The sequence below is a fragment of the Channa argus genome, chromosome 21 (genome assembly GCF_033026475.1).
Source record: "Channa argus isolate prfri chromosome 21, Channa argus male v1.0, whole genome shotgun sequence".
NCBI classification, from domain to species: Eukaryota; Metazoa; Chordata; class Actinopteri; order Anabantiformes; family Channidae; genus Channa; species Channa argus.
The window spans coordinates 7123464-7146541 of record NC_090217.1 but is presented as its reverse complement, the minus strand read 5'-3'; the positions used below and the strand labels follow the sequence as shown (position 1 = coordinate 7146541).

Here is a 23078-nt window from a genome sequence, read left to right as displayed (position 1 = left end):
CAACGCAAGTGAATGCAGCACAGGTGATAAATAAAAGCTAAAAAATATTCAATTTAAATCTTCTTTGAGCAAATAAATACATGTATGCATGTCTTTTAAGGATGTACAAAGTTAAACATTCCTTTGAAACTGAACATTTCCCACAGGGAGCTGCAGTTGTAAATATTCTCTCAAAGCTTTCCAATAAGTTTCTCAAACAAATAAAGGAAACGTTCCTTCCTGTCGGTGGTATCGGAGTCTTTTACTTTGCTGCTGTTTTCCGTACCATCATCAGTCCATTCTTTTTGTCCAAAATGTCTCTCCAGTCTGGCTCTCTCTTGCTCCAGAGCCAGTCTGTCTGTGTTCACAGCATTTCTGTCCTTCTCCACCATTGCCCGCTCCCTCTCAAACACTGCTATTTCTCCGTCTATCATCACCTTCTCTCTCTCCAGCGAGGCTCTGTCTCGGTCCAGAGAGGCAATCTCCCGATCCAGCACCGCTCTCTCCCTCTGCAGTACCAGCCGTTCCCTTTCCATCACACGTTTCTCCCTTTCTATCACCTGTCGTTCATTGTCCATCATGTTCCTTTTGTCCTCCACCTCTTGCATGATGTGGTCTATCTCTTGGCTTGCTGCCTGCACCTCCTCCGTCCTGTCCTCATCATCTCCATTCAGTGAAACCTCGATCTCCAGCCTATCTGTGTCCAAAATTGAAGGGGAGTATACCACCATAGATGCTTTCCTCTTTTTAGTTTTGATGGGTAAGAAATCACCGTTGTCTTTATTGTTGGGAAAGGTCTTAAGAGTAGGGGCTTGGTTCTTCAGTCGACCTTCCATAGCATCATGCATCAGGGTGAAATAAGGCCACGTTTCAGGGAACACTTTTGTACCATCTGGAGGGTTTTTTAGCTCCTGGGGGGACAGAAAAGGGAGCACCACATCAATAACAAAACGTGTATTTAAATGAAATAAAAAGTAGGACTACCTTGTATCTCTTCTTTAAGTTTTCCCATTTTTTGGATGCTTGACTGTGGGTCATCTTGTGTTGCAATCCCATATGTTTCAGGATGGCCCTGAAAATATAGTTATCTTTGTGATTTACAAATTAATTTAATAGCAAACCATTTATCCAGTTCAAAAAGGTTTACTCCAAAAGCCATTTGTTACAAAAACCAAGCATTCACAAGGGGGAACCTTGAACTTTGAAGATGTAAATAACTGAATGATACAGCAACAGAAAAATAATATTAATCCGTCATTAAAACAGTATAACCAACATGTAGTTTTAATACTGGAACAAATTAAGTAGAAATTAATGACAGTTATAAAATGTGGTAGCCAAAATGTATATACAACCTTATTGAGCAAAGACAAATCCTAATGTATTTCCAGATATGGTACTTTCTATTCCTGCATAATATGACATGTTAGCGTACCTCCATGCCCAAATGGAAGTGTTTCTCTTTCCAGAAAAAAGGTCATTATTTGAAATCCTCAGCTTCACAAAGTCTTTAACTTCTTTTAAACTCACTGAGAGAAAAAGAAGGAAAACATTTTTTCAGAACAAGTCTACAGTCTACAATTACTGACTCCAAAAAAACATAAGCACACAGTTACATTTAAATGTGGTTATTTGGGGGATTGATTCCATCCTTATTTCCACATAATGATCTCACGATCTCTTATTAAAACTTTAACAGGTTCCCGATTCCCAATAACTCGCAGTAAACTGTGTTGAGCTAGCTTGAGTAAAACACAATCTTCTGTAGTATGTAATTACTCTTATACGTGAATTCAAATGGGTTGATTTTATCGTATGTGGTGCTGGTATAGGCGTGATCACTGAATTCCATTTTTCTTAATTTGTCGTTCTTTGTCCTCAACTTTTAATCAAGTGCGTTTCGAAGTAAGAGGTTGCTTCGTAGTCCCTGCTTTAGAGGGATCCTACATCCTTCTTCGCTTGTTTTTAACAGGGTACTCCAGCGCCATACCGCCACCTGTGGACAGGATGGGCGTCACGGGTAGAATTAGTTCACTATCGCCAACCAGCGATGTGGAGGTTTAACGCTACAACATAAAATCCATGTAAACTTTTCGATTAAATAAGTCAGCCGACAAACATTGAAAAAAACGCGATATATATTCATTACATTTGAAGAGAAAGAATTTCCTACCTTCAAAATAAAACAGGTACAAGAAAAAGTAAATTAATGTCATCAAAAAGTAAAGCCAAGAACTCGTTACAAAAAAAAAAGGTTGTTTTCGCCAAGTGGAATGAGAAAATGTTTGCAAGCAACGCTGTTCATTGTCATTTATCCAGAACTAAACCAAGAACAAACACATCATAGCTCCTGGTTCTCTCTTGAACCCTGGTGGAAGCAGATCTAATCCTGAGGTAAGTAAATAAAGTACATAAAAACAATATCTATAACCAGAATAGTATAAAATTAAAGATTATAATTATTTTTTTCTCCACTGATGTTTACTTAACCGGCAGATTTGTTTTAACAATCTAGCTTTCATAAAAATCGAAGGTAGAACTCAAATACTTTAAAATCTATGTTAACGTATAGTGTAAGCGGATGTTACTTGTTTTGCATATTAAAAAATTCTATTCATCATCTGCAGTCCTGTGAAGCTTGAACGTTCCCACAGACATGTAAAAATGTCTTGACAGCCACATTTTCAAGTCTAAAAGCGATTTTACAATGAAGCGCATATACGTGGTTTTCAGCAGCATAGGAATTATAGGGACTGTGAACGAGTACTTTAGTGATATTATCCAAGGTTATAGGAGTAGTTTTACTTTGGTGGGCAGTACTTCTTGCTCTGGAGCGCTTCACAAGGACCACCCCTATGAAAACTCCCGTGGGTGTGTCTTGACTCGATTATTTATATCTGTAAAAATGAACATTAAAATTGCACAGCTGCAGGATGGCAACAGCTTTATCAGGTAAGATGTTCTAGTTTTATCCGCAGCTTTAATCGTGTGTTTAATGTTTATTTGATTAAAATATGTGTGTGTGTGTGTGTTTCCTGTGTTTCTCTTTTCCCTTTATCCCTCAGGCGGCATTTTTGCCTTAAAAAAATGTGATGCTTTATGTGATGTTATAGCTGTGTTAGTTATGTCTGCGACACATTTAAATGTACAGGCCTCATTTGAGTAGTTATAAACAAGATCTAAGTGCACTGGTTTATTCTGCAAACTTTCAGTTCACTACAGACTGTAGACACTTTCAGTTTCGTTTTTCAAAAAGCAGAAACCTTTATTGTAAAACTCATATTAATGTCTCATTTACAAAGCATTAACTTAAAATTGCGTTTATTTTCTAACTTCTTATTCGATACATACACCATGAACACTTTTCAAATGAAACTGAATTCACCAGCAGGGGGGTAGAAATAAACTATTTATGTCCCGGATTTCATTGGTAAAAATCAAATCATTCCAACATAACATAATAACTGAAAGTAGCTCACCAGTGATACCACAGAGCAATAAATCTTATGCAAAAAAAATTCTTTCATCTCATCCACCCTTGGATTCTCTAATAATCCCAAAAGGTGTTAAGTGAAGCATTTACAGACATAAATCCCTCCATAGAATGTGTGCGTGTTTATGAGTGTCTATTTTAATAATTTATAGTAATAAATAGGAAGTTCAGTTAAAATTTGTAATGTTGTATTTTGTAATTAATGTTAAATATGTGAAGAGTTGGGCGGAATCTCCACCACTGTGGATAAAAGCATCTGTGAACCATGTACAAACAGTAGAGGGAGGTGGATTCATTCTAGCGTTTGGTTTTCCAGATTCTGGTGATGATAGCCTCGATGAAAGCAGTGGTTTGTCTGACAGCTTAGAAGATTCAGATGTAGAAGTCAACTGTCAGGTTTGTTTCTTGACAGAGAAGATCAGCATTCATTTAATATTCAATAGTATACAGACTTTACTGCATTTTGTTTTTACACCATTTACTTTTAACATAAATACAAAAAACAATGGTATTTGCCTCTCTGGTGATTTAAACTTGTTTTTTCATTTTAAGTCTGGGGCCAAGCAGAAACCCTGCAAGTATTACAACAAAGGTCACTGCAAGGATGGTAGCAAGTGCCTTTACTTGCACGTCTGCCAATACGCCCAGAAAGGAAACTGTCGCTACGGGTCCAAATGTAAGCTGAAACACTCCCCGAGCGGAAGTGGTTCCTCTCACGCAACAAATTTGGTGCGATCGACATCTAAAGGTGAGGAAGTAGTAGAAAGACGCTCAGATGATGGTTTATACTTCTCCTGAAATTCTTTTATTCTTAGCATATTATACTTAGCTCATATAGCTCATGTCCATATTATAATTCTACCAATGTTAGTTTAGTCTGTACTGTATAAATGGGACATACACATATTTTTCTGTGTAATCTGACACATGGCTTTTGGTTTTAATGCACTTTCTACCTTTTTATCCCATTTAGGTTTTAGTTTTTTTCCTGATTTCACGATTCCTGGTTTTTAAATTATACTTTGTTGTGATAGTTAATGGTCCACACAGAGAAATGTGTGCCAGCTAACCCAAACAAAGAGCTAAAAGACATTAACAAATCCGTACAGCTGTGGTGAACTGCTCAGTCAGGTGTGGGTATTGCCTTAGTTAGTTAAAATATAAAAATAAATTGACACTATTTATTTTTTTTATTTTTTTACTAGACCCAAAGCTCACAAATGGTCGAAAATACCAGTGGCAGCTGGATGATGGATCTGGCTGGCGTGACATTGAGAATGATCACATAATCGAGGCCCAGTACTGCCTGCCCCACACCAAAAGCATTAAAATCTACAACACACCACATGGGTAAGAACTGAACGCGTTACACAGAATCAACCAGCTGTGTATTTACGCGGAGTCAGGTGAGAGGTTCTCCCTCTGTCTCTGCAGGGCAGTGAGCATTGATTATAACAGAATGAGAGTGCGTGGAAAGAATTTGAGTGTGAGACGTTTGGATGACGGCACCACCACGTGGGTCTGGTACTGCACCTTGCGTCATAAGTGGAGGGAGTACGGTGATAAGGTAGATAGAAACCTCACCTTTGTTTCCATACATCCAGATGTAACTCAGCGAGTGGCTGATAACAGTTCTAAACCAAAGTTCTAAATATAGATATTTTTTAAAATTTTGTCAATTTGCTAATGTTTTTTAACATTTCTGGACAGGATTCAAAGGGCAACACTGGTCCTGTGACTAGCTCGGACATAGAGAAGAGGTTTCAGAGCAACCCAGAAGACTCTTTTGCTTTCAGCATCGGGAGTGAAAATTTAGAGATTAAATTCAGAGGTGCAGTATAGTCGCACAACATGTGTCCTAAATAATATCCACATGAGTCTTTCAAACACTAACCTCATGACCTTTGTTTTGTCTTTTGGTAGAGATGCAACAGGTGGGTAAAAAGAGAAATAGGAAAGTCACTCGTCGACCAGTGTACCGACAGCCAGCAATAAGAGTGTGAGTTTGACTGGTAGAGCATATTTTCCCTAGGCAGGTTGCTTTCCCGTTATTAAGTATCTTAATGCAATATGTGAATCATACTAATTCACTTTACAGCACTCTCAAATTTGTGTGGTAAACATGATTCCACCGTCAGCAGCATGTTAGTCGGCATGGTTCTCGAGCTATAAAAGTTTTATTGCAAAATCTGATTGTGTTATTACAGGGTTCCTCAGGTAACCAGAGCTTTTCAGAATATGTCTGTGGCTAACAAACCACAGTGGGAGTTTGAGGGCGGCAATGGAAGGTGGCACATGTTCAAACACAGGGTACGACAGTTATCAATGTCTCATTGTAATACTGCTAAAATTAACCGTGATGATTTACAGTATAAATGACGTTTTTGCAGAATGGCACTTGCTCAGTATCCAACGATGACATCGAGAGAAGCTACCAGCAGAACCGCAGTGGCCACATGACCTTCACAGTGAATGCACAGACCTACAATTTGGATTTTGGAGGTTGAGTCATGTTTTTAAATACTATAATAAGATTCTTTTCCAGGTCAGTGCCCATAGTCAGTTGTCAAGTCCCAGACAAAAGTTGTATGAACGACATAGAAATGATGCCCTGAAGGGAAGAAAGATGAAACAAGAGGAATTTATTGGCAACTTATTGAAACGCCCTTGAACAGGATTTGTTTTCTCCACAGCAATGATCCAAACCAACCTTGCTACGAAGAAGACGCGCAAAATCAGACGTGTTTGACCTTCCCAAGACATCCTAACATATCGTGCACCATGACAATCTATGGATCAGTTATCTCAGGTGTTTGGAGTTTTTAATGTTTGGTTGTTTAAATCTTTGGGAACTTATATACGTATATTGTTTCTACATTAGATTGGAAAATGATCCTGGTGACTGTGATTTTTAAAAATTCCTTTGCCTTAAAGGATCGTGCTAAAGGAAGTTTACTCACACATGCCAGAACACTGCACACTGCACTCCGATGAAGTACTGTACCAACTTCCCTCTTACAGTAGTATTGTTTAAACTATTCATAGGTGAAATCATCATGATTTGTTGTCTGACTCATGCACAATGCCATGCAATTATTTATGTTGTTAAATGTGCACTAAATATGCACACACTGCCTCCTCTGGTGCAATAGAACTGACTAAACTAATATAATGCCAAACTGCCATTTTTCAGTTTACATCTGAAGTAAAGTCACTTTTGACCTGACTCTCCACTACAGGGCTACAATTATTACTACCTTTTACATATTTTGGTTTTCTCAACATTTGAAAATCCAGTCTTCAGCTGTTGAATGCTGTGTAATGGAAATAAACCGGATTGAAAATAAAACAAATGTGTGTTTTGTTTACACTGTGTTATGATGTTACATTTTTTAACGTCATTCATTTTGAGTACGATTTCAAAATTGTGAAATCTAAATACTATTATCTGCTACTTGTTATCATGGAATCATCTTCATGCAATGACTGCATACATTCACTGCAGCAGGTATATAATTTGGTCTAATTTTAATGAGTGATTTATGGGCATCTGTAACAACCCAAATCCAAACCCAAATCCCCACCCCCCATGTGGGTGGAACCTTCTGTGTGACTGTAAGCATAATACTGTGGTCCCAACAGCTCAAAGTTCTGCAATTTGAGAAAACATATGCAAATAGACAAAACACAAGCAAAAATACAAAAGCAACTTCACCAATTTGACAACACAGGCGCAACATGAAGAAAAGCGCTGCACAAGGCCACAACACAAGGGAAATGGATTCTGCCATTTGTGTCCCCCTTATCTGTTGTAAACAACTGTTCAGGGCACAATGAGTCTAAAACTTTTTATATCATTTTCCAAATGTACCGTTTTCATCATGTCCACCCAAGTTAAAAAACGCCTAGATCCTCCCCTGGTGAAAACACCAAAGGTAAATAAGAAAAAGCAAAACCAAAGAAAAGAAACTCAATGCTTCTAATGAACTGAAAGTGAAAGAGTTGGTTTTTAGAGGGCTGACAAGCCCTGATATACATGTCTGAGCAAGTGGAGCTGGAGAGGGGGATTTAATTCAGATGTTTTAGGGTTTCAGTCAATTCACAGGCCAGCTGTTTGTTTTCACCTCTTTTGGTTTTTAGTACAGCGGATTATTTTCTTCAGATCATGGTGAGTCTAGCTGCGTTTTCCATAGTGCTTTTTAGTTTCTAACCACTTCGCTGTCGTGTGTATATTACATTCTGCATTTGTTGTTTACAGGCAAATGAAGAGGAGTTTCCCTATTTACTGCCAGCTCCAGGTCTGACAGCTATTATTTTACTGAATTATATCCTTTTACATAGTCCAGCCTTATAAAGAAGTGAAAGCAACACTTTAAATAGTTATGATTGTGACACACTGTGCATGAAGATACAAAAGTCAAAATAGAAAAGATTTGGCTTGTTGTTTATATGTTCTGTCCGAATATTCTTCTTGGCTCTGACCTCTTGTCAAATTTAAAAACTGCAAACGTAGGTTATTTAGCGTAAACACTGGTGAGAGAAGGTAGAAAACACCTACACAGTTTCATATTGCTTTTCTCTTTCTCTTTTTTAAAATACAATGGTTGTAAATGGATCACGAAACACGGACAAAAACCAACAATTTATTTCTAAACATCAAAAGTCATATTATTGGTGTACTGTACATGAACTTATATTAAGATGTTTTAACACCTGGGAGGGACAAGTTCAATCAATTTAAGAGGATCTTCACTTGAATGTCCGGAAAAACGGATCAGAACAATGCCCCACATTTGTCAGGAATTTATTTCTGTATGTTAGGTTTGACATGCAAATAAAATTCGACCAGTATTCTGTTCACCTATTCTCACACCTTCAAATATGCTCGAAAGCCAAATGTTCGACTATTGCATAAAACCAACAAAAGTTATTGAAATGTTTCCAAACTTTTTCTTGCCAGTGAACATAAATGCATGCATAAGACCACATGTTCTTGCATTTCACAGTCAGTGGGAAACACTATGAGTGGCAGCTGTCAGTTGGACATCAGTGGCTCACAATTGACAATGATTATGTAATTGAGACCCACTACTGCCAACCTGGAGCTAAAGGAATGACCATCAACACCAGCCAAGGGTCAGTATGTGACATTTTAGCCTTTGTAAACGTTGTAAATCTTTTGTTTTTCTATCTAAAAAGTGTAACTTCCCCAAATTGAATTTAGCCTATTTAGGGATCATATTGCAATGGAAAGCTGCCAACATGGTTTGGCCATTTAAAAAAAATCATTTATCTTCCCAGGAAGGTGTTCATAGACTTTGATAACTTACAGACAACAAACGCTGCTCTAAAAGTGCAGAGAATCAGCTTTCTACCCCAGGGCCAGACAGAGGAAGTAGGCTGGTATTTCAGAGACGACCATCTGTGGCATGAATACGGGTCACAGGTGAGAAGGTGTTTGGCCTGTCTGTGGTATTTTTTATGTTGCTTGGTTTTCTGTAAATGCCAAACTAATTTAATGACACATAAAGTCCCTACTACAGCCCTCTTTCCTCTGTCCTTGTCTTCTCCAGGGCTCCGCCATGTTGGCCTCATCAATTAGCAGTAGAGATGTTGAGCATCAGTTTGCACTCAACCCTCAGGGCAACTTCACCTTCAAAGTGGGCCGTGCGTGCTACAAACTGGACTTCTCTAGTATGGGGAATCAGTGTGATTTGTGGTTTTTATATATATTTTTTAATACCCACTACATTTGCTAACTGTGTTTTACTCTGCAGCCATGACCCAAACCAACTGCATCACAGGCTTATGCAGGAATGTACGCAGGCGTCCTAAATTCTCTTCTAGAGCGGGAAGGTAAGACTTTACAGCTGCACGATTCCAAAAATGCTACTGCACTCAGACAAGAAAATGATCAGCCTAATAGCCTCACCTTGGTGAGATTTTGCCTCCAAGTATGAGTTGAAACTGAATTTGAAGTCAGTACCATGCAGATGGTGAGATGGCTGCAGGGAGAGAAAGATTTTTACATCAACACAGATGAGCTACTATGTGGGTTTTTAACCTCTTTGTTGCCATGTCTTTGCAGTCTTTACTCCACCTCACTTCTGCCCGTGGATTCCTCCTCCCAGCTCACCGATGGAGGTTACAAGTGGGAGTTCATGGCAGAAGAGGGGGAATGGACAGAATATCAAGCACATGTAAGTGGAGCATCCAACAACAGTGGCATCTGGTGGACAAACTGGAAATAGCTCAAAAACTAGTGTATAATCAGTGTACCGTTTCTACATACGTGGATTAATTTGAGATTGTATTTCTGTTTAGATATGCTCATTTGCCAGCATAGACATTGAGAGACAGTACCAGCTGAATCCTCAGGGACAGCTTCACTTCGTGATCAAGAGATTCTCATACACATTGGATTTTTCAAGTAATACACACATAACTGCTCTCGTGTCAAAACAAATAAGCACTGCATCCTATAGAGGCAAATGGGGCATTGTCTACCCTTTTCATAGGCATGTGTCAAGTCAATAACAACATCGGGACTAGAAGAGCAGTGAGGAGGACTGTGATCAACGGAGGTCAACAGAGAAGCAGGTCATGAGAAATATTTCAAATACAAGTTCATTCTCAGTTCAACCCTAAAAACATGCCAGACAACTTAAATGGTAGCTAGAAAATCTTTATTGTCCCATTATTTTGAAATGTCAGATGTAAAGGACAGAAGTTTCTATTTAAGGCGTTTTAAGGCATGTAAGGGTTTTTTTCTTTTTACCTTTAAAAACTCTACATACATGCATCCATCTTTACAACGTTAACATCATCCATTCACTATAACTGGTGTCATAGCAAGACCAGCTGAGTTCACTGAAAAGCAACATGTGAACTGTGCATTTGAAGCAAACATATATGCTACTGTAAATACTTTAAGCTTAATTTTTCTTCTTTAGGTTGGGCACACAACCACGCTGGCAATTCCGAGATGTAGGAGGAATATGGAAAGATTATTCCAATGTAAGATCCAACTTTATTTTCCTTATGTGTAAAAGTACAGAAATGTTTGAATAATCAGTCAGTTTCAGTGCTCATCATGTGCAATTCTTTTGTGTTGCTCTTTTCGTTATGCAGGAATGTGATCAGTGCAGCATTTCAAGTCAGGACATTGAGCAGCAGTATCTAAAAAACCCTTCAGGCATTTTGATATTTAATACCCAGGAATTCAGCTATGAACTGAACTTCTCAGGTGAGCTGCAAACAAAGATATCCGTTATTTTCATCTATTTTTTTAATCCAAAAAATAAATTTTTAGCCCAATTTTCTAAACAGGTGGTAATATAACAGTTAGGAATCAGTGCAATTTTTGTCTTTTGCAGCGATGACCCAGAGAAACATGTCCACAAACACCACCAGATCAGTGCGACGACTTAACCCGTGACTGTGGGACCAAGAATTCATAAATCAGAAGTTAACTTAATGTGGATTCTGCCATTTGTGTCACTGCCAAACTCAGGATGTCTCTCATACTGATTCAGCTGTTTTTTCACAAGCTGCCCCCCCCCCCCTTTGCTGCTCGGACGACCTCACGACGGTTAATTATCCGATATTTAATAGAGCAATAAGTACAACACACATTAGCTTACTGGTTGTTATTCACTTGATATTTAAATTGTTTAGATTTAAATTAATTTTCACGTGGGCCTTATTTTATCATTTAATATATGAGATTGTTCATGAATACTGCCACATGTTGAACTACCTATTAAATTATAAATCAGTGTCCATTACACTTGTAATCAATGCATTTAAATATTTTTTAAACAAACTTTAATAACACCATCTAACATATTGTCTAAAACTGTCACACAAATAATCACCGCCCTCTGAGAATATGAGCTTCTTTACTTTTCTTTTTATATATATATATATATATATATATATATATATATATATATATATATATATATATATATATAGATTTTTATTGAACAATCTCAGCACCAGCACCTTGACACATACAGTAAAACAAGAGCCACACTAAACAGAGGACAGCAGTAGAATACAAACAATCTTGTAGAAGAATAAGCTTTAGTTTCCTGCTTTGGGGTTTTGCCAGGATATGTGGCACATGCTCTAAATGATCACAGCCAACATTGCATGTTGTTCATGTTGATCTACAGATGAAAAAGATCCAATCACAATGAATTTTCAATCTTGTATGACTCAAAAGGGAAGGAAGGAAGGAGGGAAAGAACAGAATCGAAAGAGCCAAATTCACAAACAAATAACACTGCCATGTGACTAAAGTGAGAGCTTGCCTTGTATAGATGGCAATATTAGACAAAAACTTAAGTTAACCCAATAAAAGACGTTCCACTTTGTTAATCATTGTCAGGTGAAACAGTGCTGACCAAGGTGCATCTAAAAAAGTCGAAAAACGCAAGAGTGCACATGAAAGTTGAGCGGGTGAAAAAACAAAAACGCAAATCAGACAGACCTATAAAGTTATTGTAGGTCAGTGGCGATAAAGGTAAGGGCACACTGACAAACAGCTAGAGCTAAAATGATGTGCACCTTTAACCAGTAGTAAGGATTATTGCACACAACTCTTCTAAGGCCTCTTAATCATTATCACAGCAAAAATGCCAAGGCCCTCATAGACCATTCTATTATTAAATAACTATTCATATTTACACTTCATAATTCACCAGTACAGGTCCTCTTGACAGCTGGAAAGTGCTGAATAAACCTAGTGAGAATCTTCACTATACAAACTGATTAACAAACATGGGGCACTGGGAGATTTTGGGCTAATCCGTGTGGATGTGACATAAAAGGTCATTGGTCACGTTAGGAATCATTGTTAGAAAAGATTCTAAAATCAAACTTTAGATCTTTCGTGGTCATGTTTGGTAACTGGCAACAAAGCAAGTCAAAACCCAGACAGCTGAGAAAGAGGAAAACATTAATACTTGAGTAACAGATGACTGCTGTCTAGTTTTACACTTGTACTCATGTAAGGCACAAAAGCATAAGCAGTGCTTTTGATCCCTATGCATCACCTTTAGCACGCCGCTGTGCTCCATGCATCCTAAACCACCATTACACCATCATTTTTACTGCATTTACAAAAACCGATGCAATAATTTATTAACAAAAGGAGGTGAAATGGTTGTCAACAATCTTTCACAAAGCTAAAACCTTCCCTTTTAAACATGCTTGCTTAAATGAAAATCAAGAAAAGCTGCAGCACTAGAAATGCATTGTAAGACAATGAAACCAAAAGGAATCCTATTCAATTTGTGTTCTTAAAATAGAGGTGATACAGAAACGGTTACCATGGAAATTGACTGCAGACTGCTTACTCTGTTTACACCGTTTGGATGGAAACTGCTGGGCTGTCTATGGTCTACACATTTTAGATTAGCTCCTCCTGGATGCAGATCAGTGATGGCAGGCTTGTCAGCGCTATACTTTCAGCTACCTCTCACTGGTTTAGACAGTGGTATGCAGTATTTGTTTTTAAGCCACCTGTCATCTCTTTACACAAAGCTATAAAACTCCATAAATAGTCTAGAATAGAAAAAAAAGAGGCCAAAGGAGGACTACCTTTTTCCTTTTGATCAGCTTTTCTTCTAAATTTAAAGAATGATCTTGAAATATGATGCCAGGAAGTAAAAAAAGACTTGATAAACTCAATCATTCATGATGTGAACACAAAAACTTCCTGAATTAATTCATCTGGGATTTATCTCAACCCATGACTCCTAAGAATGCCAAGTAGAAAACAGTAGGAAACCCCCAAGCATTTAAAGAACACATAATAGAAGCAGTTCCCATCCCGCACTTTTTTTCATTTTGGTCAAGTAGAAATGGAATTCAGGTGCAGGTTAATTTGCTAGTTCAATGCAAGCAAGAGTCAGAGTTTACATCACGGTGAATTAAAAATGCAGAAAGCAACACTCCTGAAACGATTTTAAATCTTCACATTCAATCAGTGTCGTCTTCTGTGAGAATTCAAGGCTCTTCTATACAAAGTATTTAAAAGAATATACTTGACCTGTTTTCTTCATTTACATTTAGCCGAATAGGTCTTTCAGATCATTGTTGACAGATGCACTATGTTTAACTTCACTTTGGTTCATGCTAGTGGCAGCTGCATGTTGAGAAAAGTTCTGTGGGCTGAAAAAAGGGTTGGCTTGCATCCCAAACCCACTCTGCACTCCTCCAATACCTAATGGCACACTCTGCATCTGAGTCTGAGCGTTCTGGGCTGAACCAAACTGACTAAGCCAAGGGGTGTTGGTTCCAGGTGTAGCCATGGGACCCATTTGGTTAAGACTAACTTTGGGCTTGCTGGATGTAAAAAGACTGTCCAAAGCTGACATGTCCTGGCCTTTATTTGTCTGCCCGATGGGTCCTTGATTCTGTGTGATGGATCCAAAGTTTGGGGTGCTGCTAGTGTTGGCCATACCGCCATAGAGGCTGGGGCCTGTGGGCCGCATGCCCATCACCATGCCTCCAGTCTGGAAGCCCATTGTTGGGTTGAAGCCATTAGAGACTGGGGCACCTATGGAGCCCACCATGGGGCTGGAGGGGGGGAAGGCAGGTATGGTAGCGCCTTGCACTGGAGCTGGTCGTGATGTAGTGGCCAAAGACAAGTTGTTTAGAGAAGACATGTTGTTGAGAAGGCTGCTGGTCAAATCCTTGGTCTGAAGCATGAAATTGACATTTATCACCACAAGTTTTAGACAGTGTTTTAGAACGAGTATGTCTTAGTACAAAGAAGTGTGCATTTTTTTACCTGTGAGTTGGAGGTGGTGGTTGGTTTGATAGTCTGTGGTGCTAACGGCTGCTGGTTCCTTAGTTTGGCTGCTTGTTCCTGCTCTTTAGCCAGTCGTTGTTTCTCCTCTAGAGTCAGAGACATCTGGTTGAGTTGAAGGGAAGAGAGACCATTAACAAACTGAACCCATGCTGAATGAGCAAAGACAAAATGTGATATGAGGCGTGATATTTTTCTGTACTCTATTAGGCTGTGAAGCTGTCACTGCAGATCCATTCTCTTTTCCATTCACCCCTGTGCTGCCAAATATATCATCAATCTGAAAGCAACAAAAGGCAAAGTCAAATCTCATAACTACAGAGGGGTACAATTTCAATCTTTTAAGGCAACAGAAATTATTTACTGCACAATAAGTATACACAAGTTCTCTGTTACTGAGTTGACATGGATTCGACCTCTCACCTGGTTCCCAGAGCTATGCGGACTCTTGGTCTCCTCTAATTGCGTCCCCGGATTTGAGATGTTTATACTCCTGAAAACACATTCGACAGTTCAAGGACTTTGAATAGAGGTAATTATACAAGTCTGACTACCACTGTTGTCCTAGCTCAAAAAAGAAAATCCCATTCGTATTTTTGCCTAATTAATTTATGATCAAAGTGAATAAAATCAAAAGAGTCTATTTTATTCAGTGAATTAGAAAACAAACCTCTGTTGTTCCTGCATCAAATGCAGCTGCTCCAGCTTGGTCTTGTGTTCAGTCTCCATGCGATTCAGCATCTCACGTATAACTACCATGAATGAGTTAAACTGAAACATAAAATATGTCAAGTCAGACAAAGGTAGTGTTGTAGTCCAGACCACCTGTGCAATTTAATGCAATCCTATAAAGCAACTCTGCCATGAATTCTACTTTTAGAACATTAAAACTGTCAGAAAGGTTTACCGTGTTTTTTTTAAAAAGGCTTACTAAAGGTTTTTTTTACTATGTTTATTATTAAGGGCCAAAGTGGGTAGTGGAGTCATACTGGAGTGCATTATAAGAAGAAGAGTGCATTAAAAGGAGGTGTTTCTGATGTTTTGGTCACCTCATTCCTTTTAAATCGGGTGGCCAGGGAGCAGTTTAAATAATGAGGCCATCATATTGTACATAATATACGGTACTGCACACAACATGTACTGTTTATCTCGAAACTGAACACATGCTAAATTTGTCACCACATCCTGTCAAACCCAAACTCAAGTTAACAATGCATTAGTTAAATCCCTCGTCACTATTAACTAACGCTATGTTAAGCACTATGTGTGTATGATTGTGTAGTACCTGGTTCAGGTTGAGGTTGTTGTCTATACTGAGAGAGACAAGGTGGGGGAGGCTCTTCGAGGCGAGGTGTTCTTTAGGAATGCCGAGCTTCTTGTGACTGAAGGTACACTTATAGATTCCTTAAGTGAGGAGACGGGAAGTTAAATAAAGCAGCAAGCAAATCGAGAGGTAACTCGGCTGTTTCCATCATAATATAAGGAAGTAGAATTGAGGGTCTCTGGTTTGTTTACCTAAAATTCCCATAAGTACTGCGGGTTCTCTAGACGGGATCTGCTGTAGGAAGGGCAGGATCTCATCGATGACAAACCATTTGTCTAGATACTCCAAAATCTTTCCCAAACACACCAGAGAATTTACTCGTACCTGCACAGTAAAAAAACAAAACAAAATGCAGACAAAGTCAAAAAAAAAAAAAAAAAAATATATATATATATATATATATATATATATATATATATATATATATATATATATATATATATATATATATATATATATATATATATATATATATATATATATATATATTTTTTTTTTTTGTTTGTTTTGTTTTAATGTGGTAACAAGCTGAAAGACAAAATTAGACATTTCAAATGGTAGAAGTCAGCAAGACAATCTGAGAGAAAGAAAGGACTAAAGAGAACACACTTTAAATGACAAACCTGAAGAAAAATACGACTTTGCGGGGTCGGCTGAAAGGGAGAATATGGAAGCAGAAAATAAACAGACTCACAGCTAGTGAGGAGGTCTGTAGGCAGGCCGATTTGATTCGCGGGATGAGGGAGTTCTTCATGGACGGGTAATCAATAAGGTTGGCAAATGTTGGAATGATGTTTAGACACAGCTCCTGCTCAACCACATAAGAGGTTATGAAAAAGGACATTTTATACAGAGTGCAACATCCATTTTTACTGCGTTCTTAAAATAAATCTAAAAAGAGAAGGGGTTAAAAAAAACAGCACATCCAAAAAAAGTTTCCAAGTCTACTGCTAAAAATATACACCAGTAAAATAAAATCTGGCAACTATTCACACAGTGTTTGAACTTCAAACAGAAATTGTCTAAAGCACTTGCAAAGTCTAAATCTTAAACAGCCCTACAACATTTTGAAAGAGCATCAGGCTTTTTCAAACATCAAGTCCTGACCCATTTAATGATGGTCATGACAATGACTGTTTTGCCACCATCTGAACCTGCTGGTTACTTTTCTGGTTTCCAAAGTTTACAACAAACAGTTAATCTTAATACTGAGCTTCCCGATCATTTCTCTGTACCTGGATCTGTACAGAAGGGGCTTCCAGAGCTCTGTAGATCATGGGTAACACGCTGTTCTTAATGTCCTCCGCTGGCGTTTTGGTCAGCAACAGGTCCATCTTTTGCAGGAAGATCAGCAAGATCTGCACATCACAAAGTTCACATTAGGAAAACAGTATTCTATACTTGCTATTAACTCCTATCATATTGACTCATATCTTCTTCTGATGAGTAAGTAAGTGGTAAGTTAAAGTAAGCGGATACTATGACTTCAGTGACTTTAGTACAACTTTTAATACTACTAACAATGCATCGCATACATTGTTGATGTGACTGAAACAGCAGAGACCACTCACCATATTACTAGCCTGAAGAAGCATGGAAAGAAAAATACAAAGAAACAAATGTTGATAAAGCGACAGGCTGAGCCCAAACAAAGAATGCTCTTTAGTAAGGTAATCATCAACTTGTACGCGCAACTGAGGAAAAAGAATATTGTCCAGTGAAATTTGAGTGCATTGTAACCTCAGCTTGCACTGGTATAATAGTATTGTGTACCTGAACGGGCTCTTGCTGCTTGAAAACAGGTGTTAGGTCAGGTAGGATGAGACGGACATACTCCTCCTTGGTGCACTCCTCTGCAATTAACAGCACATTGGGCAGCACAAAAGGAACCATGTCTAGGTTGACAAACTCAGAGGTCAACGCTGGCAAGATGCGATGCACCACCACTCTCTGAGAGAAAGGAAATCAGGACATGCTTGAATAAATTATTGGAACAGTGTTTTCACACCGAGTTCGTTAGAGAGCAATTTAACTCTGTACTTGATCTTTTTTTTTCCCCTTTTTATCCAATGTTGAAGCATTCACCTTGGGTAGTTTGGGCAGAATTTTAGGGAGGCCTTTGTAAAACTGAGACTTCTGCAGGTTGTCCCTCTGGAAGAGGGTGTCAAAGTACTGTAGCGTAACAGCACCCACATCGTCAAAAAATGGGATCTGAAAACAAAACACAATCAATAATCCTGTCCTAAAAAAAAAATAAAAAAGGTAAAATGTTAGCAACTTAACCACATCCTATAAAAATAAGCTAGATACTGTGAAAGGATTTTAATTTTATCTTTATGCATGCCTTAACAAAACAAACCTTAGTCATCTGGTCAGCGTCAGGGCGAACATTTGGTGTGACGCTTAGCAACATCTTGACATGCTCCCGCACTTCCTCAGGGATTTTGTTCAACAGTGCTGGATTCATGCTACTTAACTACAAAAAAAAAAAAGAGAGAAAGATAAGCCAGTGAAAAAAGTAAGAATTAAGCATTACTGTTTCTTGGTTGTATATAGTAGGAGAATTCTGTCAAGTTTAAAATGACAAAGACCAATGTATCTCCTAAAGTAGCGAAATTTTAGAATTGCTATGAAGTTACAAAAGATTTATGAGCCATTGAGTCTATCCAGGCCTTTGGCACACTGCCACTCACCTGGTCCAGCTGCCTGCTAAAGCTCTTAAAAATGTCATGCTTATTGACTTGGAAAACAGGCTTTCCCTCATTGAAGACAGCATGCATGACCACGCCCAGTGAATACATGTCGGAGGCAGAGTCACAGCTGACTGACAGGATGTACTCAGGGGCCAGGTACTCAGGGTTGGGAAGGCAGAGTGGAGGGAGGTTTGGCTCCCACTCTTTACATGTGTATTTAGGCTAAACGGGGAAAGAGAATATAAAGATGTGATAGTGCTGATAGACATGCATGATTTGTGTTATACACCTGACTGGAAGCCCTGCCTGAGAAACTGAACTGAAATTAGCAACATACCTCAGCATCTGAGGGATTTGTAGAGGAAATGCTGAAGTCAAAGCCCATGATCTTCCATGCTCCACTCTTGTTTAGGATGATGTTCTCTGGACAGAGGTTGCCGTGGACCATTTTCACCCCACTGTGGAGAAACGACAAACCCTCCGAAATCTAAAAAGACAGAAAGAAAAAAAACTTCTTTTAGAATAAAGGGTTTTTGCCAATGAACTCACTAGGCCAGGATCAGAACACAATACCTCAGGAGAAAATATATCCTGGCAGAAAAGAAAATGACATTGCAGCCTGTCAAACCAGACAGTAAGGCATGCAATAGAGCTGGTTAGACTGGCTTTGAAAAGATCACGGCATGATTGATTACTGGCAATCTAATAAACACTGTGCAAAGGTTGTTTTTGGAATCATAAACAATAAAGTTCTAATTGAAACATTTTATCATACAAGTCTCTCTAAGGTTAGGTATAAGTGTATTTACTGTATCATAGCTGTTGCATACTGAGATGGTTTACTGAGAAATATATCATTTTCGGATTGCCTAAGTAAAAGGGGTCATTTTCTTAAAGGAATTGTAATACTACTTACACATCAAGCTAGGATTAAAACAAGTAGCTGATCGGTTTAGTGGACTAAACCGATCAGTAACACCATCTTTGGTGTTACTAATAATGGAGAATGGATTGTTTTTAATAATTGTTTTTAATGCAACTGAGCAAAAATATCTCCAATGTAATACTTCCACCTATTAAAATGTGAGAAATTGCCATAATTTCTTATGACAGTAAAATAATTTACAAGGGGGTTTCAAACTGCCCATTGCACACATGTGGCATTAAAAATATCAACTTGACCTCTGGTACAATGTTATTGCCATTTTTATATAAAACCAACTGACCAAAAATAATTAATCAAGAAAAGACTTTATTCTTTTATTATTGCTGCCAGTATCTTGATTAATATTTTCTTGCGGTCCTACACCTAGCCATGCCATGCTGTATTTCTGTACTCTCACCTGAAGCAAGCCATACTTTGTCTCCACATCAAAGAGTTTGTACTCTTTGATATCGTTGGGTACAGGGCTTGGCAGGTTGTCCCACTGGCCCAGCACATTGGATAGACTAGAAAACACTGGCTCTGTACAGAACGCCAAGCAGTCTCTAAGGGCCAGACACAGAAATGATAACAGTACAATCTGAAACAATTGCTGTTACTGTTGGACACAACATTGGCAAAAATCAAAAATATGTTGAATTCAAAGCTACTCTGTGTGAGTCAATAAAGGACATTGTAGTAAAAGAGTTAAGTCGGTTTCACACATGGACTCTGGACAATGTCAGGAGAGAACAGCCCCGAAAATTGTATGGACTTGTAACACACGTAAGTCAGAAGTGTCCTTACGAAAAAAACCAAGGTTCTATAGAAACATAGTATGTCGTATGCTGCACACACAGTCTCACACACATAATACTGACAGTTTTCTAGGGGGCTCGCAAAATAAAGTCCAATTAATGTTGCCAGCATCTCACTTAGACATCTGCATTCTTACAAACACCACCACCTGACAAAGTCAGGAAAAGGTCATGATTTCAGTGAATGTGTGAAAGGTGCTTAATTCTACGACAACCGTGACCTTATTTTGTCACCAGAGGCTATAAATTATTCCACGACCAGTCTATTGATTCTTTGATAATGACAAGATTATTCACAGTTACACACCCAGAGGAAGACAAATAGATTTGTTTTCCCCTCTGATGTCATGACAGTTTTTGGGTTTTGGGTCATTACATTTTTGTACAAGTTTGTTTCTGTGTGTTTGTGTGGGATAATCACCTTGACTCTTCCAGAGGATGTTGCACAGTCAGGAGACGGGGGTGACGCAATCTTGTCAGCTGTTGCACCCCTCTTTTCAGTGAATCAATTATTTGTTCCTTCTCAAATTTCTGATACTTGTCAACCATTTTCTTATCAAAAACAAACACTGCCACTTCCTGGAGGGTCAAACACAAACAACACATGCTTACACTAGCTGTATCAAGCCCACACCTGCCTAAGTCGATAAAAGTCCTTAGCTGACCTCATCAACAAAACAGTAAATTATTTAAGCAATTGAGTCTGAACTTGTATGAACTGGAGCGGTTCTAATCAGTGGGAGGGCGCACCTGTTTGGTGGACTTCTTAGTGCCATTGTAGATCCTCCAGCACAGGCCAGGACCCCCACTCGCAATATGTCGTCCAACCTCAAACTCCCTAGTCACCGGGTTGCCCATGACAGCACTGGTGACATCGGCTGTCACCTTGGTGACGGTGCTTTTTAGCTTGTTCAGCATGGATTCCATGTTTAGGTCCGACCTGGCAGCTGGAGTGAAGGTGGTGGATGAACAGCAAAGACAGGTAAACACAGGTCAAATTACAGTTTTAACTAAGAGGTAGAGTAAAAGACGTTGCAATCAACGACAGAGATGCCTATAGCCTAACTACCTAGTTAAGAAAAAGTTATCAACAATCCATTGCATGCATACACTACAATGCACCTGCATGAAAATCTGCACATAAAAGTTGCCAACCAGCATCCTGGCTGAGTTGGCTGAGGAGAATACGCACCACAACAGCTCAAGCTGTCCCCAGAAATATAAAATGACTCAGAGCAAACTCAACCACACTATATTAAGGCTCTCTTTCGACATACTTCAGAGTAGCTTTAAAGCATGTTGAGCAACAGGAAGTCCGACAAAAGAAAATGGCTGTGTTGGATACAGCTAAATAATATAACTGTTTCTTTATCATTTTATCTCAGTGGATTTCCAATACTTTAATGTTTAGTTCATTACTAAGAAACAGGGCTGGATACACTTTATTAACACATAACAATATGAATCATCATTTAGGATTAGTTGCAAACTTTACAGTTGCAAAAATAAAGCCCGAGAGAATCCTGCTTAAACATGCTGAGCATCAGTGTAAGATGAAAGAAAGTTAACCAAATCTGCTAGTCCTGCTAACGCCCAATTTTGTTAATGACAATGGACAAATTTAATGTATACATAATGCTGATAAAAAGAATTATACAGCATCTCCCTCAGGCCCAGTTATGTACGCACAGCCACCAGTTACACTATGTCAACAGGGTCATGTGAAAAGCCACATTTGAGAGACAGTAAACTTGGCTTAATTACTGCAGCTCAAGGACTTCAGCTTTTTGTTATTTCAGCCTCAGAGTTTCTAACTATCAATCACAGTGCGCTTTCTACAAGTGTTCTTCTTTCCCTTGTCTTATACATTTCTTATCAAGTATAAGTTAAAACACTGAAGCCTCGTTTGTAAATGAAGTAGTTACTGCGTGACTCTTGACCTGAAACAGTCAAGGGAATCGGCTGGATGCGCTAAACTGTCACACTGTGACGTGACTCACTGAAACTCTACACAGGCAGGTAAGGACAATATGAACGCCAAAAATGTCCGGACAAACCAAAGCAACCTGATGGGCACGGGGTCTAGCAATGATTAATATTTCATTACATACTCCCCTTGCACAAGGCTGTCATTGGCAACAGGTTTGGTTAAGACTAATCTTGTCTTGGGTTGAAAGCAACGTTTGGCAATGTGAGTTACTAGGTCGTATCCAGACAAACAACATGAGTGTATGGTTTTACCTGTTCACCTCCCCAAACCTACCTTCACAGCGCCTAACGTTACCCAGCCTGACTAGCACAGTCGTTAGCACGTTAGCCGCAAGAGACAATTTGTTAAAACCTGGTTGCAAACGATGGTATGATTTTGACAGCTAACCACGTGAGAAGATTAAACTATATAAAAAAAGTGGAATGCAGCATTAAATTGTATGTTTGTCGCTAAGCGTGACTGTCATGTATGACTACATTAATATCTGTAAGCTTAGCTTGGCTAAGAGTAAACCGCCTTGTTTAGCAAGCACGCACCATTTAAACGAGCACATTAACGCCATACCATCCTTAACAGCGATTATGAGAAGCCTTCTTTTAACCCCTTATTTACCTATGTAGCTCACAAGGCTGACCCCAACGGCTAGCTCACGTAAAAAGCTTTTTGTTTTGTTTTTTTTACATGTAGCTACCCAGGCTAACTAGCCAACAACGTGCAAGTAGCAACTAGACAGTGACGTTCCAATCACTAACGTTAGACCCAAACACAACATAAAGCTTTCGCTCCAATTCACTCAATCTACCTACCGTGATATGAAAAGGTTTGTTTAATTTCTTAATATAAGTGAACTCTCAGCAGAACTGCTGTCAGTAATATCTGTGAAACACAGCCCCCATATCGACTCAGTAGCATACGAAATGAGTTAACGCTAGATTAGTACGCTAGGGAACCAACAACCCCGCTTCCGGGATTTAATTGTATCAGGTGCGTCAACACGTAAACAGTTTTTTTTTTAAAGTCTACATTACGTACACTTT

At 38.8% G+C, this 23078-nt stretch overlaps 4 protein-coding genes across 9 annotated transcripts; 2 read left to right on the top strand and 2 right to left on the bottom strand.

Annotated features, from left to right (window-relative positions):
* Positions 1 to 76: 76 nt before the first annotated feature.
* Positions 77 to 2621, bottom strand: si:dkeyp-38g8.5 (uncharacterized protein LOC568385 homolog). 3 transcript variants are annotated; one of them, XM_067489606.1, is made up of 4 exons: positions 1759 to 2621; positions 1415 to 1508; positions 964 to 1051; positions 77 to 890 (listed from the first exon to the last, which is right to left on the bottom strand). In XM_067489606.1, the coding sequence occupies exons 1-4, from the start codon at positions 1829 to 1831 to the stop codon at positions 171 to 173; spliced, it is 975 nt and encodes a 324-aa protein (XP_067345707.1). In that variant the 5' UTR covers positions 1832 to 2621; the 3' UTR covers positions 77 to 170. The 3 variants fall into 3 exon arrangements, with proteins under 3 accessions (XP_067345707.1, XP_067345708.1, XP_067345710.1); XM_067489607.1 differs by having other exon boundaries at positions 1596 to 2618; XM_067489609.1 differs by having other exon boundaries at positions 1863 to 2618.
* Positions 2622 to 2784: 163 nt separating this feature from the next.
* si:ch211-244b2.4 (uncharacterized protein LOC541512 homolog) lies at positions 2785 to 6825 on the top strand. 2 transcript variants are annotated; one of them, XM_067489602.1, is made up of 10 exons: positions 2785 to 2931; positions 3789 to 3868; positions 4025 to 4253; positions 4678 to 4822; positions 4907 to 5039; positions 5183 to 5303; positions 5396 to 5471; positions 5680 to 5782; positions 5863 to 5974; positions 6166 to 6825. In XM_067489602.1, exons 1-10 carry the CDS (start codon positions 2913 to 2915, stop codon positions 6219 to 6221), a joined length of 1074 nt encoding a protein of 357 aa, XP_067345703.1. In that variant the 5' UTR covers positions 2785 to 2912; the 3' UTR covers positions 6222 to 6825. The 2 variants fall into 2 exon arrangements, with proteins under 2 accessions (XP_067345703.1, XP_067345705.1); XM_067489604.1 differs by having other exon boundaries at positions 2786 to 2931; positions 4025 to 4220.
* A 651-nt stretch (positions 6826 to 7476) lies between these two features.
* Positions 7477 to 11248, top strand: si:ch211-244b2.3 (uncharacterized protein LOC557230 homolog). The gene is made up of 12 exons (XM_067489605.1): positions 7477 to 7640; positions 7731 to 7770; positions 8479 to 8608; positions 8774 to 8918; positions 9046 to 9166; positions 9250 to 9328; positions 9561 to 9672; positions 9797 to 9902; positions 9991 to 10072; positions 10426 to 10489; positions 10604 to 10718; positions 10849 to 11248. Exons 1-12 carry the CDS (start codon positions 7638 to 7640, stop codon positions 10908 to 10910), a joined length of 1059 nt encoding a protein of 352 aa, XP_067345706.1. The 5' UTR covers positions 7477 to 7637; the 3' UTR covers positions 10911 to 11248.
* Positions 11249 to 11450: 202 nt separating this feature from the next.
* On the bottom strand, positions 11451 to 23007 carry scyl2 (SCY1 like pseudokinase 2). 3 transcript variants are annotated; one of them, XM_067489594.1, is made up of 19 exons: positions 22848 to 23007; positions 20802 to 20998; positions 20473 to 20630; positions 19655 to 19799; positions 18649 to 18798; positions 18312 to 18533; positions 17978 to 18094; positions 17704 to 17829; positions 17392 to 17568; positions 17190 to 17201; positions 16854 to 16976; positions 16313 to 16426; positions 15810 to 15942; positions 15580 to 15698; positions 14965 to 15065; positions 14718 to 14787; positions 14497 to 14574; positions 14277 to 14399; positions 11451 to 14184 (listed from the first exon to the last, which is right to left on the bottom strand). In XM_067489594.1, the coding sequence occupies exons 2-19, from the start codon at positions 20976 to 20978 to the stop codon at positions 13552 to 13554; spliced, it is 2778 nt and encodes a 925-aa protein (XP_067345695.1). In that variant the 5' UTR covers positions 20979 to 20998; positions 22848 to 23007; the 3' UTR covers positions 11451 to 13551. The 3 variants fall into 3 exon arrangements, with proteins under 3 accessions (XP_067345695.1, XP_067345696.1, XP_067345697.1); XM_067489595.1 differs by lacking the exon at positions 17190 to 17201; XM_067489596.1 differs by lacking the exons at positions 19655 to 19799; positions 20802 to 20998; positions 22848 to 23007 and having other exon boundaries at positions 20473 to 20583.
* Between the last annotated feature and the right edge of the window lie 71 nt (positions 23008 to 23078).

Coding starts and splice junctions, on each gene's coding strand:
- si:ch211-244b2.4 (XM_067489602.1), top strand. Junction 5,304..5,395: donor TTTAGAGATTAAATTCAGAG/GTGCAGTATAGT, acceptor GTCTTTTGGTAG/AGATGCAACAGGTGGGTAAA. Junction 5,783..5,862: donor GGCACATGTTCAAACACAGG/GTACGACAGTTA, acceptor ACGTTTTTGCAG/AATGGCACTTGCTCAGTATC.
- si:dkeyp-38g8.5 (XM_067489606.1), bottom strand. CDS start 1,831: ATGGAATTCAGTGATCACGCCTATACCAGCACCACATACGATAAAATC. Junction 1,052..1,414: donor ACTTCCATTTGGGCATGGAG/GTACGCTAACAT, acceptor CTATATTTTCAG/GGCCATCCTGAAACATATGG. Junction 891..963: donor ACTTAAAGAAGAGATACAAG/GTAGTCCTACTT, acceptor CTGTCCCCCCAG/GAGCTAAAAAACCCTCCAGA.
- si:ch211-244b2.3 (XM_067489605.1), top strand. Junction 10,490..10,603: donor TATGGAAAGATTATTCCAAT/GTAAGATCCAAC, acceptor TTCGTTATGCAG/GAATGTGATCAGTGCAGCAT. Junction 10,719..10,848: donor CTATGAACTGAACTTCTCAG/GTGAGCTGCAAA, acceptor TGTCTTTTGCAG/CGATGACCCAGAGAAACATG.
- scyl2 (XM_067489594.1), bottom strand. CDS start 20,978: ATGGAATCCATGCTGAACAAGCTAAAAAGCACCGTCACCAAGGTGACA. Junction 18,534..18,648: donor CAAATCCCTCAGATGCTGAG/GTATGTTGCTAA, acceptor TTCCCCGTTTAG/CCTAAATACACATGTAAAGA. Junction 14,575..14,717: donor CGCATAGCTCTGGGAACCAG/GTGAGAGGTCGA, acceptor TGTTGCTTTCAG/ATTGATGATATATTTGGCAG.